At 55.8% G+C, this 13,997-nt stretch overlaps 1 protein-coding gene and 1 long non-coding RNA gene across 2 annotated transcripts in view; one reads left to right on the forward strand and one right to left on the reverse strand.

The window, feature by feature from the left end:
* The window catches only part of Efcc1 (EF-hand and coiled-coil domain containing 1), a gene marked incomplete at its 5' end in the record, with an annotated part of 28,719 nt that overhangs the window by 12,733 nt on the left and 1,989 nt on the right, over window positions 1–13,997 (reverse strand). The window contains 1 exon segment of the mRNA XM_013518907.1: window positions 13,841–13,997. Coding sequence (XP_013374361.1) covers window positions 13,841–13,997 — 157 coding nt within the window.
* Window positions 4,734–12,715, forward strand: LOC106149591. The gene is made up of 4 exons (XR_001235867.1): window positions 4,734–5,266; window positions 7,257–7,362; window positions 7,497–7,565; window positions 7,661–12,715. It is a non-coding gene; the product is annotated as an uncharacterized LOC106149591 (long non-coding RNA).

The following is a 13,997-nucleotide window of genomic DNA, read 5'->3' on the forward strand; positions in this document are numbered from 1 at the left end:
GTTTCTCTTAGTGGTGCAGCAAAAGCAGCTGCTTTTTCTCGGTCTCTTTGTTTTCTCTCCTTGGCCTCCTCCTCATCATGGCTATAGAATACTGAGGAGGCAATTCTTACTAACATCTCAAGTGAGCTGTCTGGGGTGAAAGCCATTCTTTGTAGCTGTTTCTCTCCAGCTTCCCATTGCTTTGGGACCAGTGGGGCCTATCTTTGGGGGTGTGGCTTTGAAGGGGATTGGTGAGCCCCAGCTTCTGCCCCATCTCTGCTTCCTGGCCGGGAGGCAAACGGTTTTGCTGTGCCACATACAAGGTCCTAGCACATGCTACTTCACCATAGCCCCAGAGCAGCAGGCTCAACTTGTTCAACTTTGGACTGGGACTCCAGAACTGTAAGCCAAAATTTAACCTCTTTTCTCTGTGTATCCGACCCCTCCATCCCTAACCCCCATGCTGAGGACTGAATTCAGGGCATCTGCCTGCTAAATACATATTCTGCCATGAACTATACCCTCAGCCTCAACCTTTTCTCTTCGTAAGTTAACTATCTCAGGTATTGTCTTACAATGGCAGAAGACTGGCTAGTACAGCTGGATATTTTCGAACATCCCTCTGCTATCCCAAAATGAGCAAGATAAATAATATACCCTGCTTTCATATCCACTTTGAAAAAATTAATGTGATGATGTCATAACAGTTAAACTGGAAAGAAAAGTAACTTTAATAATACACATTTCAGTGTGAATACTCAGGCATAATGAAGTTTTCAGTACTGAACCTACTTACGTTGCTGTGTTTGAATTTAACCAGGGAAAACGCACTATTCCCTTGAGCACTGCTGACACTCTTTTCCTGACTTTAGCATTTTGAAATAAAGACTAAGAAAATATATTCCGATAGGTAAGTAGATGGGTGAATGGGTAGATGGGCAGACAGACAGACAGACACGCAGACTCATGAGGACAGAAGTGCGAGCACTCCCAGTGGCCACAGGCACTCTTCATTGGCTGGATAAGGGCCACCGGGGTTGTCACCGTGATCTGGTTCTGAGACGCTGAGCAACTCTTGGGAAGTCCAGAGAAAACAATGTGCCACCTTTCACAACTCACACAGTCTTGCATTCTTGGCAAATTCTCTGTATTTTAAGACCATGCAAAAAAAATTCCGTTTCTACATAAAGCAGAGCTAGCCTTTCACAGTGAGAACAAGCCTTTCACCGCACGGATGTCCACGGGACACGCACAGGAAAGTCACGTGGGGCACAGGACCCGTCCAGAGCTTGGGACCCCGGAGCCTCGTCCTCCCGGGCAATGAGACAAATCCTCTCTCCTCAACCCCGCAGGACATCTCTGGGGAGACACTGATGTCATGGAGCCTCCCTGCTCCACATTCCTCCCCTCTTCTTGGCCCAAGCCTGGCCACGGCAATCCCGCTCCAGTGCTCGCCCCTGTGGGCTGGGACTCAGGCTGCCAGGTCAGCCAGCGGGACCTTGTCCAGGCCCTGGGGAGGGTGGATCCAGGGTCTCTGTCTGTCGGTGCCTAGTTTGTCTGTAACTGTCCCAGCTCTTTTTCCAAGGAGCTTCTGGGTCCACATAGCCTGGCAGTGGAGGGTTCTATTTAATCCTGGGCGAAGGGTCCCTCATCAAGCCCTGCACCTCTCTGAAACTCAGCCTGCCCCTCGTTTAAGTGCAATTCACCACCACTCATAGGATGAGAACCAGGGTTAACACAGGCCTCTCTCGTCATCGTGGGCACTGACCAAAGACAGCCTCCCATTCTGTGCCCTCGGGATCCCCTTGTTCCTTTTTTCTTCTCCAATACTCTTTTCTTTTTTGCCCAAAATTTCAAATAAATGTGTGAATTTCAGCAGTGTTTGAACATCTGATCCGCACTCTCTACATGGCAGTACGTGGGTACTGAAACTAGTTAGGATTAAATAAAACCAAAAATTCCGTTCCTTGGTCATACCAGCCACACTCCAGGTGCTCAGTGGTCACACGCGGCTAGGTGGCTCACAGCCACGGAACTGGAAGGTACAGACAGGAAGCATAGCCATCATCCCAGAGAGCTGGGTCAGCTATGTCCAATAGCGGACAAAAGCTTAGGTTGGGAGTTAAATGACCAGTTCACAGTCACTCGGCCCAGGGTCATGATTCTCATGTGTACATCACCAGTGTAATTCACTATCACATCTGTGCAGTGAGAAGCCTGCTCAGGCTGTCATGACCTGAACCCAGAGCTTGATTCTGTTGTTCGTGTCAACACAAAATACATCACAGGCGAGACTCCTGCCACCACCATGGCTGTGGTTTGAATGTGTCCCCGAGTTCAAGTTAACCCTCAAATCCATATGGTGATGGTATTTGGCGGGGAGACACTGGTGAAGATACTGGAGTCAGATGAGGTTGTAGGGCGGGGCCCTCATGATGGCATGGAGGAGGGAGAGGGGAGGAGAGGGGGAGGGGAGGGGGAGGGGAGTAGGGGGAGGGGGATGAGAGGGGGAGGGGAGGGGGAGGGTGAGGGTAGCCAGCCTCAGCAGTTTGTTATAGCAACAGCAAACAGACTAAGAAACTCCCAAATCTTCGTGGGTAGTATGTGACGGATAAACCACTAAGATGAACGCTAATAAGGGAACTGATTGGGCTCCTAAATCCCATGTGAATGAACACAGCCACCCTCACTCTGTGGAGAACACCAAAGCTGGCTCCCTGCCCCCACCTGAAAGGGTGGACAGTGTGGATACTCAGGACAGTGGAGTGACACGTGTCCAGAAACAAGACAGAGCAGGAAGGCATGAGATTGTATCATTTTCAGAGCAGCGCACAAAACAAGACTTGCTTCTTTCTGGCATTTTCCACTCTTCAGCCTGTGATTTGCCACTGGTGAAGCTGAGGGAAGGCAGGGTGGACACTGCAAGCAGAGATCACGGGAGAATGGTTTGCTACGGGGATGGGAATAAGAGGTTCTGACCCCAATCCAAGTCTGCTGCTCAGAATACATGAGGTACATCCAGGTGTCAGAGTTACTAGCCACAGTGCCAGCCTGCCAGTTATAAGGGTGGTGCCACTTATTTGCAATGGGTGACCAAAACAGATGGTGAATGTTTAAATTTCAAAAGTGTGTTATAGTAGAAGGCACGTTGCCATTCATCCCCAATACCCGCCCCCATTGGAACACACTTATCCCACTGTTCTTGCTGCTTTCTGCAGCAGCTCTGGACGTCCTCTTTCGTGAGTGTCTTTATGAGGTGTGATAACAATGCAGCGAGTACTGATGCTTGGTGCCACCCAACAGAAAGGCCGGCTGGTGAAAGCATCCACCTTATCCATCGGATCTGGCATCGTGTGACTTCCAGCTCTTCCCCAAAGCCCACGTGGCCATGAAAGGAAAATGTTTTTTTGTTTGTTTGTTTGTTTTGTTTTTCTTCCGGTACCGGGAATCGAACTCACGACCTTGCACTTGCCAGACAGGCGCTGTGCCGCTGAGCTAAATCCCCAGCCCAAGGTAAATGTTTTGAAGTGATTCGTGGCATCAAGAAAGCCTTCACAATGCAACCAAAGACAGACACTCCACAAAGGGCCAAGGAGTAAACGAGTGGGGCTCTGAACCCCGGAGGAGCATCACGGCACACAGGCAGCCTCCGAGCAGACACACACACACGAGTGTGGCTGTGCTCCCAACAAATCTTTACTTACGAACACTAAAATTTGAATTTCATGACACTGTCGTGTGTCATGTAATATTATCCCTTTTTGATGTGTTTCAGCCGTTTAAGAATGTAAAAGTGCTCTTTGTGCACTGTCCAAAATGAGGCCTCGGGTGGAATCGGCCCAGGGGCCTCGCTTTCTCTCTCCCGAGTTGGCTGGTGACCTCTGCCCTCTGTGGGGAGAGTTCTGCCCAAGGAAAGCAGCCCGGGCAGCCGCGAGAACGGAGGCCTCCCCTGCACCGTGCGGACAGCCAGCCCCTCTGGTTTGCTAAGAGCAATGGAGGGTGGGGGTGTAAGCTGGGGACAGAGGGCCATGCTCAGGATGGTGGCAAGGACAGGGACAGTGAGTCACAGCGGGGGTGGGCTGCAGGGCACAGCGTCCTGCTCGGGTGCAGGCTCGCATCAAGCTTGCTGTGCAGTGAAAAATAGGAAGTCCAAGGAGGAGCAGTCATTTTTCCGCCTCTGGATGTGGCAGCGATGCCTAAGCCATGGCAGCTCTTCTGTGACCATGAGGCTCCCTTGCAGTTGGAAGAAAGGGGTTTTTGAAGAGATTACGGAGAGTTGCCAAAAACTGCTGTCCAGAACCCGGACTTCTCACTCAAGATAATAGATGTTCTCATGGTTTAAGCCATTCAGAGTTGGGTTTTGTTACTTGTAGTCTAAGCACTATCTTGATAAACCACTCACACTACTGCTTGGGCAGCCAGTGAGGCTGTGTAGATAAACCACCAGTGCAGTGCCTCGGGCACAGGTGCTTAGAAACGTGGCCCTCTGGACTTGGGGTCTGTACGGTCAGGGTCAAGCAGAGAAGCAGGGCCATTGGAGGAAATCCACCAGAGCCACGTGTCCGGGGAGTTTCTACAAGGGTAACGCCCCAGATACAAGGGTAGGCTGGGGTACCGGCTAAGCACATCTGATATCCACCCAGGGAGGCTCACAGGCAGCCTGGAGCTCGGGTGACAGAAGCCACATGCACAGCAGAACTTCTCTCCCAGGCCTGAGCCTGGCCCTGGAGGCCCACCCCGGTCACTCCTTACCCCAAATCCACGGATTACGGCCTTCAGTGCGCCCGCAGAATCCCTTCACGGCCACTGGAGATGTGTGCGTGACCAGACAACCCAAGACGGTAACCCGGAGACACTTCACTGGGTCACACCAAAGCCAGGTGACACAGTAAGAGACCACGGGATCCCGGGCTTGGCTTTATCCAGCACAGATGGAAAATCTCATTGTTCCTCTCTCCGCCCCGAGCCCCCTGAGCCACTGGACCTCAGCAAGCTTCAGGAAGCCACGGCTCTGCCGGGACCCCAGGTCACAGCCAAGGCCCTCGGAGACGGGGTGGGCAGCAGGCCACGGGCCCTCCGTGGGGCCCGCCTGGGAGGTCCTGGAGGTCTGCACGCAGCGGCTTCCTTTCCCGCGTGGCGTTTCCGGAGCAGAGAAGCCTCGCAGGAAGTGGAGACCAGCAGAGCAAACAACGGAACAACAGCGGGAGGAAGAGCCGAAAATAAATCAGGCAGACAGGCCAGGGGACGGGCTGGGGCCATCTGCACCCTGGGCTCTTGGGGACAGCATGTGGGTGGCGGGGCCTCTGCAGCCGTGGGGTCTGGCGGAGAAATGAGGGCCGCGCTGGGGCAGAGGGCTTGGGCTTGGAGGGTGGGGGTCTGGGACGCGGTGCGTGGGGTGGAGGGCCGGGGCCGGATGATTCCGGCACAACAGTCAGGAAGAAGCCAAGAGACGGCTGTGGGCAGGGAAGCTCCAGGTCCCATCTAGGGGCGAGGGACCGCCTGACCCCATGTGACCACCTGGGGCGGCACGGGGGCCCCGGGGTGGTGGGGGCAGCCAGGCAGGGGCAGGCGCATCTGAGACGTGTGGGACAGGCCTCTGCAGGCGGGTGGCACCCAGAGCTCTCTGCCTGGCCCCTCCCATCCACACCCGGCTCAGAGTCCAGCCCGCTCATCCCTCGGCAGACACCCGGAGCCCCGCGTAGGCCCCCCAAGTTCACACACAGCCCCGCGTGATGCCTGCCGTACACAATCCTGCCCCCAACTGTCACGGGCGCCACCTCGTCCCTCCGGTCTCAACGCCAGTGTCACCGCCCGGAGAAGCCTCTTCAGTGGGCTGAGCTGTAACCCCCAAACCCATGCGTTCAAGTGCAGACCCCCGGCTCCCCAAACGTGCCCCGTCGGGAGACAGGGCCTGCACAGACGTGAGTGAGGTACAGCCCGCCTTCAGGGTGGCCTCCACTCCAGTGTGACTGGGTCGGGCAGAAAGGGGAAATTTGGGCACAGAGAGACAGAGACGGAAGATGCGAAGACGGCCGTCTGCAAGCCAAGGAGCGAGCTACTGGCACCTTCATCGGGGGCCCCCTCCAAGACCTTAGGACCGTCACTGTGTGTCAGTTAAGTCGCCCATGGGTGCTACTTGTCACAGCATCCCGTGCTGACGTCACGGCCGGAGCCGCCCCTCCACCCCGCATCCCCTGTTCCCCGATTTATACTTATGTGGGTTACTGCCCCCTACAGGGGTGTGAGCCTGTGAAGACAGGGACTTTGTGTCCCTCGCCAGCACCTCCCCATGCCCTGTACAGCACAGGACAAGATTTAGTCCAACAGAGAAAAAATGGCTCTCCCTGAGAGAAGACTGCAGGGACAACGTGAAGAATCTCCATCCCTCCTCTACTTGGTCCCTGAGACACGTGCAGGGCCTGTGGTGTGCACGTGCCCCAGGCCTAATCAGTCAGAGGGGCAGGGATTGGTCCTGAGAACTCATACAACCTTGGCCTGGCCAATCAGCATATCCCATGTCCCAACTATCAGTGATTGGTTCAGGGATGGGCATCGATGGCCCAGGCCAGAAAAATCAGAGTTAATATTTTGTAGGAACCCCTGGGAAAGAGAAGTTCTTTCATTGGGGGTGGTTTAGAGAACAGGATCTAATCCTGGTGGGGATGGTACCTTATGGGAAGAATGTCTGAATGCCTAAACTCAGAGCCAACTAGAGAAAAACAGAGATAAGATGGAAGGAAGATTCCAGGCATCACGACTTGGGCTCCTGGATCCAGCCATGCCTGAAGCTATATACTCTTCGACATTTTTTTGTTGATGAACAAATGTATCTCCCCTTTTTCCCCCATGGGGATATTTGAGTTGTTTTCATTACTAGCAACTAAACGTTCCAATGTGGAACTCTTTTCACAATTTCATCTACACGAGATCACCCTGACTGTCCATATCCCAGAACGTGCCAGCGGAACTGGAGATCATGGGACCCACTGCCTGTGCGCTTGGACGCCTGGGTCTACAGAAGTCGTCCATGCTGCCACAGGCACCTCCAGAGCTACAAGACGTGGCAGACCTCCACAGGAGCTGGCTCCTCCTCCAGCGTCCCCTTGTGGGCAAACAGCATATCTATACTGAGGAGAGGTTTCCTCTGTGGATAGGGCCACCCTCGCTGACAGACACCATCAAGATGTGCCCCACACCCTGACCTTCTGGACATAAAAAAACTCCCGACGTTCAGCTCCATGCCCTAAACACTTTCTCATCTTCCTTTTGCCTTGCAGTCTGCTACAGCACCTACCTTCCTTTGAGGTTGTCCTGCCTCCCTGCCACCCACCCCTCCACCTACTTCAGGATGGGTGTGTGCCCAGGCCACCTGGAGTATCACAGGTGAGCAATGGTTCATGAGAGGGTATTTACTGAGCATTGACTATGTGCCAGGCATAACTCTTAATTCTTTTCTATATTATCTCACTTAATTTTTACCTTATGAGGTAGACACTAAAATTATCCCCATTCTCTAGATGAGGAAACTGAGGCACAAAGCGGTTGAGTTGGAGCTTCCCAAGAACTGTCAAGGCACCAAACAGAAGGTATGGCATATAGAAGGGGACCGGGCAGGTCATGGCCACAGGACACTGGCCCTGTCTAGCTGCCCCCAACTGACAAGTCTGAAGCTTCTTTTCAGCTCACTGTGGGAAGCCGCAGAAAGAACCTTTATGCTCACAGGAACCCAGTTCTGCAGTCTGAGAGAACTCCTACTCATCCTTCAAAACCCAGCTCAGATAATAGCACGCCCCAAGAGATGTTCTGATCTACACTAACATTACTCAGGCCATCTCTGTGCTGGAGCCTCACCACATTCAGCTGGAGCTGTACATTGGCTTGCTGGGCCATCCCTGTGGCCAGCAGGCTCTGTATGAGCTGGACTTTGAATATTTTGTTGTTGGTGGTGGTTTTTTTGAGACAGAGTCTTGCTGTTCAGGCTGGCCTCAAATTTGTGGCAATCCTCCTTCCTCAGCCTCCTGAGTGCCGCAATTACAGGCACGCGCCACCACACCCAGCTCTTGGACTCTGAATATTAACACGGTCGCAACCATTACTGTCCATAGGGTCCGCTCTATCTGGAGGCTGCTGAGAGAAGGAAAATAATAATTTCCAGTCCTCAGCCTCTTCCCAACGCCAACCACTATTCTGGGTACTTTACATACTTCACCCCTGCGAGTCTGCAAATCTCCTAGGAAGGGGATGTGAGTATTCTGCAGAGCAGGAAACTGAGGCTCGGGGAGGTGAGAACAACTTTGAACGGGCCGCACGCCCAGAGCTCCCTCAGCTCACTGGCGCTCTGTGAGCCTGAGCTGTGTTCCTGCAAGGGGCCTCTGTCCCCACCCGCGGCCACCCACACACCACCTCCCAGGATAACGGACCAGAGCCGCCCCAGATGGCCCCTGCTGGGCCGGCTCCTCCCTCCGGCCCGCCCCTGACCCGCAGGTCCTGCAGGGCTGCTGGAAGGGGCAGAAGAAAGGGCTGGCCCTCGGACGGCCTCCTCTTTGTGTCCCCTCCACGGTGGCCAGAGGATAGAGCTGCTCTCCCTGTTCCCTCCTGGCGTTTCATTCTCGGAGACAACAAAGCCCCGGAGGCCGGCCGCCCCTCCTCCGCCGAAGCCGGGCCACCTGTCCCCGCCGTCTTGCACAAGCTTTGCGCTCCAGGCGGCCCGCTGCCCACCGGTGCGGGTGTCCTGAGGCTCCCGCCAAGGCCCAGCTGCTCCTCTGCCCACAGGTGGCCAAGACATTCAAGGCAGGGAGAAGTCCCAGGCCAGGGCGACCTCTCCCGGGAGTGGTGCTGCCACTGACGCAGCCCCAGGCTCGGGCCAAGCGGGGGCCGCCTTGTGCTGAGGTCCTGGGCGCCGGTGCCCTTGTCTGAGACCGTCGGAGGGCAGCGCCCATTGCTCGCTTGTCCCTTCACTGACCGCCCGCACGGACTCATTGTGTGGCCTGGCCTGGCCGGGGAGGTGGCCAAAGGACAGCCCGACCTTCGTGCTTCCCAGGGACCCCTGCAAGGGACGGGGGCAGAAAGACAGCTGTTTCGCCGCCACCGCCACCACCCCCAGCAAGCAAAGCTGTGCCAGAGCAGCCCGGCTGGCGGGACAGCATGGCCCTGAAGCAGTTGCAGCCCGGAAATCTGACTTCAGGACAAGCCTGTCCCGGGTCTAACCAGGTTTCATCCATAGGCCTTCATAATCCAGGGTCTTGTTTGATTTTTGAGACAGGGTCTTCTATGTAGTCGAGGCTGGCCTTGAACTTGCGATCCTCCTGCCTCAGCCTTCCGAATGCTGGGGCCACAGCCGTGTAACACCATGACCTGCTCTTACCCAGGGTCTTGCTTGCCATGAGCTCCACAGGGCAGGTACTGGCTGTCCGTCTGCAGATGGCTTCCCTTTTGGTTCTCTCGGGAGGGTCTCAGTGACAGTGTAGCGGTTTGGTGCTGTCCCGCTTAGCGGGCTGTGACTGAGGTGTCATCCATCAGCACATCACACTACCCGGGGCCCCACGATGGGTTCAAGGCTGGATGTGCTGGCCCAGTGAGACTCAGTTCCAGGACTTAGGTGGGGTACCTTAGACAACAGACGATGTTCCCGCTGGTCTCAGAACTTTGGAAATGTTTGCTTGCACCCCAAGAAGGACTGGGGGAGAGAGCTTGCCTGAGAGCAAAGCAGAGATCAGCACATCCTGTGGCACTGAGAACCTAGATCAAGCTGTACCTGAAGCTGGACATACCTAGACTTTCCAGCTTTAAGGACCAACTTCTTTTCACCCAAGTCATTTTGACTTAAGCTTTCTGGCCCTCATCTAAAAGACCTGGCTAATGATAGGAAGAAAACGGAGGAAAAGGAGGTGGAGAGTGGTTGGGTCTGAGCTGGGAGAAGTATCGGTGAATCAACTTGGTTTGGCAGGAGTTTAGTAATGGAGAGGTCAGACACTGCGTATGAGGCTGTTTGTATTACTGCAGCGTATCCCCTTCTTGCGCCATCAATATAGTCTACTGGGGACAAAAATGTGCTGTGCAGTGGACTGTTTTGTGGGACATGAGGAAGGAGCCGCATTCCCGACCCGGATGATGTGGTGTGAGATGGAGCACAGCTGTGAAAGCTGGACACAGGCTGACGCGGCCACCGTGGGACAGGTCACCTGCACGAGGGAGCCGCGTCTCAGCTGTCGGGGGCTGGGCCAGGTCAGCCCGGGGCCAAAGGCTCCCTTGGACCCACGGAAACCTCTGTGTGGCCTGGGACTCCTGCACTCTGAAGGCAGCCGTGGCCTCCACGCGGCCCCTCTGCACATTTATGTCCTAACACGCTTGTTTGTGACCATCCAAGGGCAGCGGGCCTGTCTATGCCATTTCTGTGTCCCAGGCACAGGGCTTGCTGCATAAAAACTACGTTAAGACATTACTGAAGGAATAAAGCAGTATTTGCAATCGCTACCCATTGCAAAGTGTGGACGGAGGCGCTACCGGAAGCTCCTCCTCCAGCCACAAACACACAGACGCTGGAGGCAGCAGAACCACGTAAAAGAGCACACAGTCAAGGTCAAACACAAGAAGAGAAGGCATCACACTCCCATGGGAACGGAGCGGCTGAAATCCCCCATGGAGACCGGGCACAGGGAGTCCGGGGACCCCGGCTCTGCGGGGTGCTCTGCTATTGATGGCCCCACAGTCAAAGATGACAACTCACCGTCACGGCAGAGACAGCAGGCATGAAGCCTGTCAGGAAACTCAGGGATTACAGCAAGCTCAAAGAGACGGTAAGATAACTAAGGTCCCTCCGGACGTGCAGGGGACAGCCCTCTTGCAGGAAACGCCCAGCTTCCCTGTATAAAATGCCAGCGTCTGCTAGAACTGAGCCGTCTAGGGTATGTGTCTTACCCAACCCAGCAGCAGCGCTCGGTAACGAGCAGCTGCTCTGTGTCATCCAGGGAATAACGACGAGAAGAAAGTCCGACTTCCGCGTTTTTATATATTTCCAGTCCGTGGTTGGTAGAATGCATGCACGTGGAACCCATGGACTAGGAGGACGCGCTGGTATGTTTAAAAGTCAAAGAAATAATGGGTGAGACAGGACCCCTAACACAAGGGCTAAGCAAGCTGAAAAAGAACTAAGTAGGAGTGTAGAAATGGAAATACCGAGTGGCCCTGGGGTGTCGCTGCAGGGGACTCAGAGTCGGGGAGTCTGCGCCCCAATTCAGTGGCGTGTGGAGTTTGCGGCTTTAGCGCAGCCACGCCGCCCTGGACTCCGCTTCCGTGGCTGAAAAGCGCCCACATGATGCCGGCCGTGCGGCCCCAGAGCAGGACGCTGGGAAAGTATGAGTCGGGTCACCACAAATGGTTTCCATCCGTCCCTGCCCGGCACAGTTCGGTCGTCCCACATCTGCAGAACACCTGGAAGCAGCATGCCGTCACGCAGGGGGTGCTGCGGGGCTCTGATACGCAGACGGAGGGAGGACCGGCTCCACACACGGGGACGCCTGAGTGCCTGGGTCCTGAAGTACAGCTCCCATGCCTCCCCCGCCTGTGCCACGTCCTGCTGATGTGCGGGGCGGGGAGAATCCCCGGCCAGACCCACCCAGGGCACGCAGCGCGGGCAGCCGCGGGTCCTGCCCTCGTGTCTCTCCCACGGTGCCCTCCTGGCAAGAAGCGTCCTGTCCCGCCTAGGTGTCCTCATCCGTGACATGCAGGTGGTGACACTTCTCTCAGACATCCTGCTGAGGACACGACTGGCGCTCAACAGATGCCGCAGCTATTCTGTCTCCCCGCTCTTCCTTTCTTCAGAGAGTGACAGCTTTCAGCAAGGTAGTCCAAAGCCACAGGAAGCTGGGCAGAGAAACAAGGGCCAGGCCCACCCGCACGCCCGCTGGGTGGCTTCCATAGGTGTCCCTCACTGCCTGGTCTGCAGTTTCCTCGTGTGCTAGGCGTCTCCCCGGGGTCTCTGCAATAGCCACGTCCTCCTCTTCCTTAATACAGAGCTCTGATTTCATTTGGTGCTGCCCACTGTGACCAGGCTCTCGTGCAGGTGGGGGAAGTCCTGGGACTCAGCTCTGGCCAGTGACACAGAGATCTAAGTTCTGTTGGGGACTGCAAAGGGAAAGCCTCCCTAGGAGAAAATTCTTCCCCATTCCTAGCTGTCCATCTTCCATGTGCCTGGATAGCAGAGAACAAGGCCCGGAGCTGCTGCAGCCATCTTGTAACCATGAGTCAACAACAACAACAACAAAGTCCACTTTTTCTATCATGAGCCCCCCTGCCCCATATTCTCTTACATTCATGCAGTAAAGGACTAATTGTGATTTTAAGGCAAAAGAAAGAAGAGACCGTTTATTTCTCCTTTTGGAGAAAGTTCCAAGGCTGGATGTGGGCCTCAAGCCAACCAGCCTTGCTCTTCAGCCAATCAGCTAAGCAAACAGGAAGTGACTATCCAAACATTTGGAGCGGCAGGAGGCTGGCCCAGTCAGCCTCTGCGGAGGTCCCCTGCCAGCCTGTGACTTCTGTCCCCAGCTGGGAGCGCCTCTGAAGTCCAGGATGGGGTCCCTCCTCAGGAAGCCGCCCCTTCTCATCGCCCCACCTCTAGTCTGGCCCAGACCACCTTCCACTCAGAGCTGGGGAGACCACCGCCCTCTTCCCCTCCCCCTGCCTCGGTCACAGCTGCAGGCGGGGCAATTCCTTATTGAAATGCAAGTCGCTGCCATCACCCTTTGCTTAAAACTTTCTTCTTTTTTTTTGCGGGGGGGAGGGGGGGGTTTCTCCGGTACCGGGAACCGAACTCACGACCTTGCGCTTGCCAGGCAGGCGCTGTGCCACTGAGCTAAATACCCAGCCCCTTACTTAAAACTTTCCCAAGGCTTCCTGTTCTTCCAGGGAAGACCGAAGTCCTTGGGGCCACCCTCCGCACTCAACAGCCTGGCCTGTTCTGCCCCCTCAGCCTGACTCCTCCAGCCTTTCCAGTTCTGGACTCTGCCCACGTGGTTCCCATTTCCTGGGATGCCGTCCTTTTCCCATCCCGCCAGGTAGCTCGCTCTCTCAGCTCTCAGCTCGGCCCTGCTTCCCTGGCAGGCTGAGCCCCGTGCAGCCAGCACCCTGAGCTCCTCGCAGCCCAGCGCTCGTCCAGCCCCCGCCGTGCCTCTGCCCCGGGTCGCCGGCCCGGGGAGGGTGCTGGGGAAGAGCGGGCTGCTGTGACTGGCAGGGAGCTCCGCAGCTCCCAGTCCGCAGCCCTGCCAGGATTTGAACCGCCATCCCCAGTCTACCTTCCCGCCCTGGCTGAGCTAGCACCAGGCGTCTTATAAACCTGTTTCCTCATCTTAAGAGTCGGGCCGGCAGTACAGATCAGGAGCGCTAAGGACGAAGTAACAGAAGCCACATAACACGCTGAGCTCAGTGTGGCACGGCACACAGCACTCAGACGCTTTGCTACCCGCAGGATCAAATGGAGGCGCGCACATGGATGGACAGAGGACTTTGTGGGTGAACAGGGGATGGATGGAGCGGGGGAGGGAGGGACAGATGGAGAGCAGGAAGGGGAGTCTCAAATGATTTAAGAAATGAAGAACGAGCCAGCGTGGTAGCACACGACTGTAATCCCAACACTTGGGAGGCTGAAGCAGGAAGATCACCACAAAGTTGAGTAACTTAGTGAGTTCAAGACTAGCCTAAACTACATAGCGAGACTGAGTGTCAAAAAAAAAGAAAAAGAAATGGAAGAAAGCAAGGAATACGCAAGCACAGAGTGAGGACACAAGGACACGCGGGCAGGGGGCTGCACCCCCTGGGCTTGGGAGATGCGAGCTGACGCGTGCATCCCCGCAGGGACCAGGCTCACCTGTAGCGCCGCAGCTCTGCCTCCAGCCTCGTCCCCCAACGTTGCAGGCCCGGCACCTGCTGTGCCAGGGCCTCCAGCTCACGCACGCGGCGCAGGCTGCGCAGCACCGCCCGCCTGGCCTCCTCCGCGCGCCGCCGCACCTCAGCCTGGCAGCGCC

Source organism: Chinchilla lanigera, unplaced genomic scaffold (assembly GCF_000276665.1).
Source record: "Chinchilla lanigera isolate Chin_1 unplaced genomic scaffold, ChiLan1.0 scaffold00049, whole genome shotgun sequence".
In the NCBI taxonomy this organism is placed as follows: domain Eukaryota; kingdom Metazoa; phylum Chordata; class Mammalia; order Rodentia; family Chinchillidae; genus Chinchilla; species Chinchilla lanigera.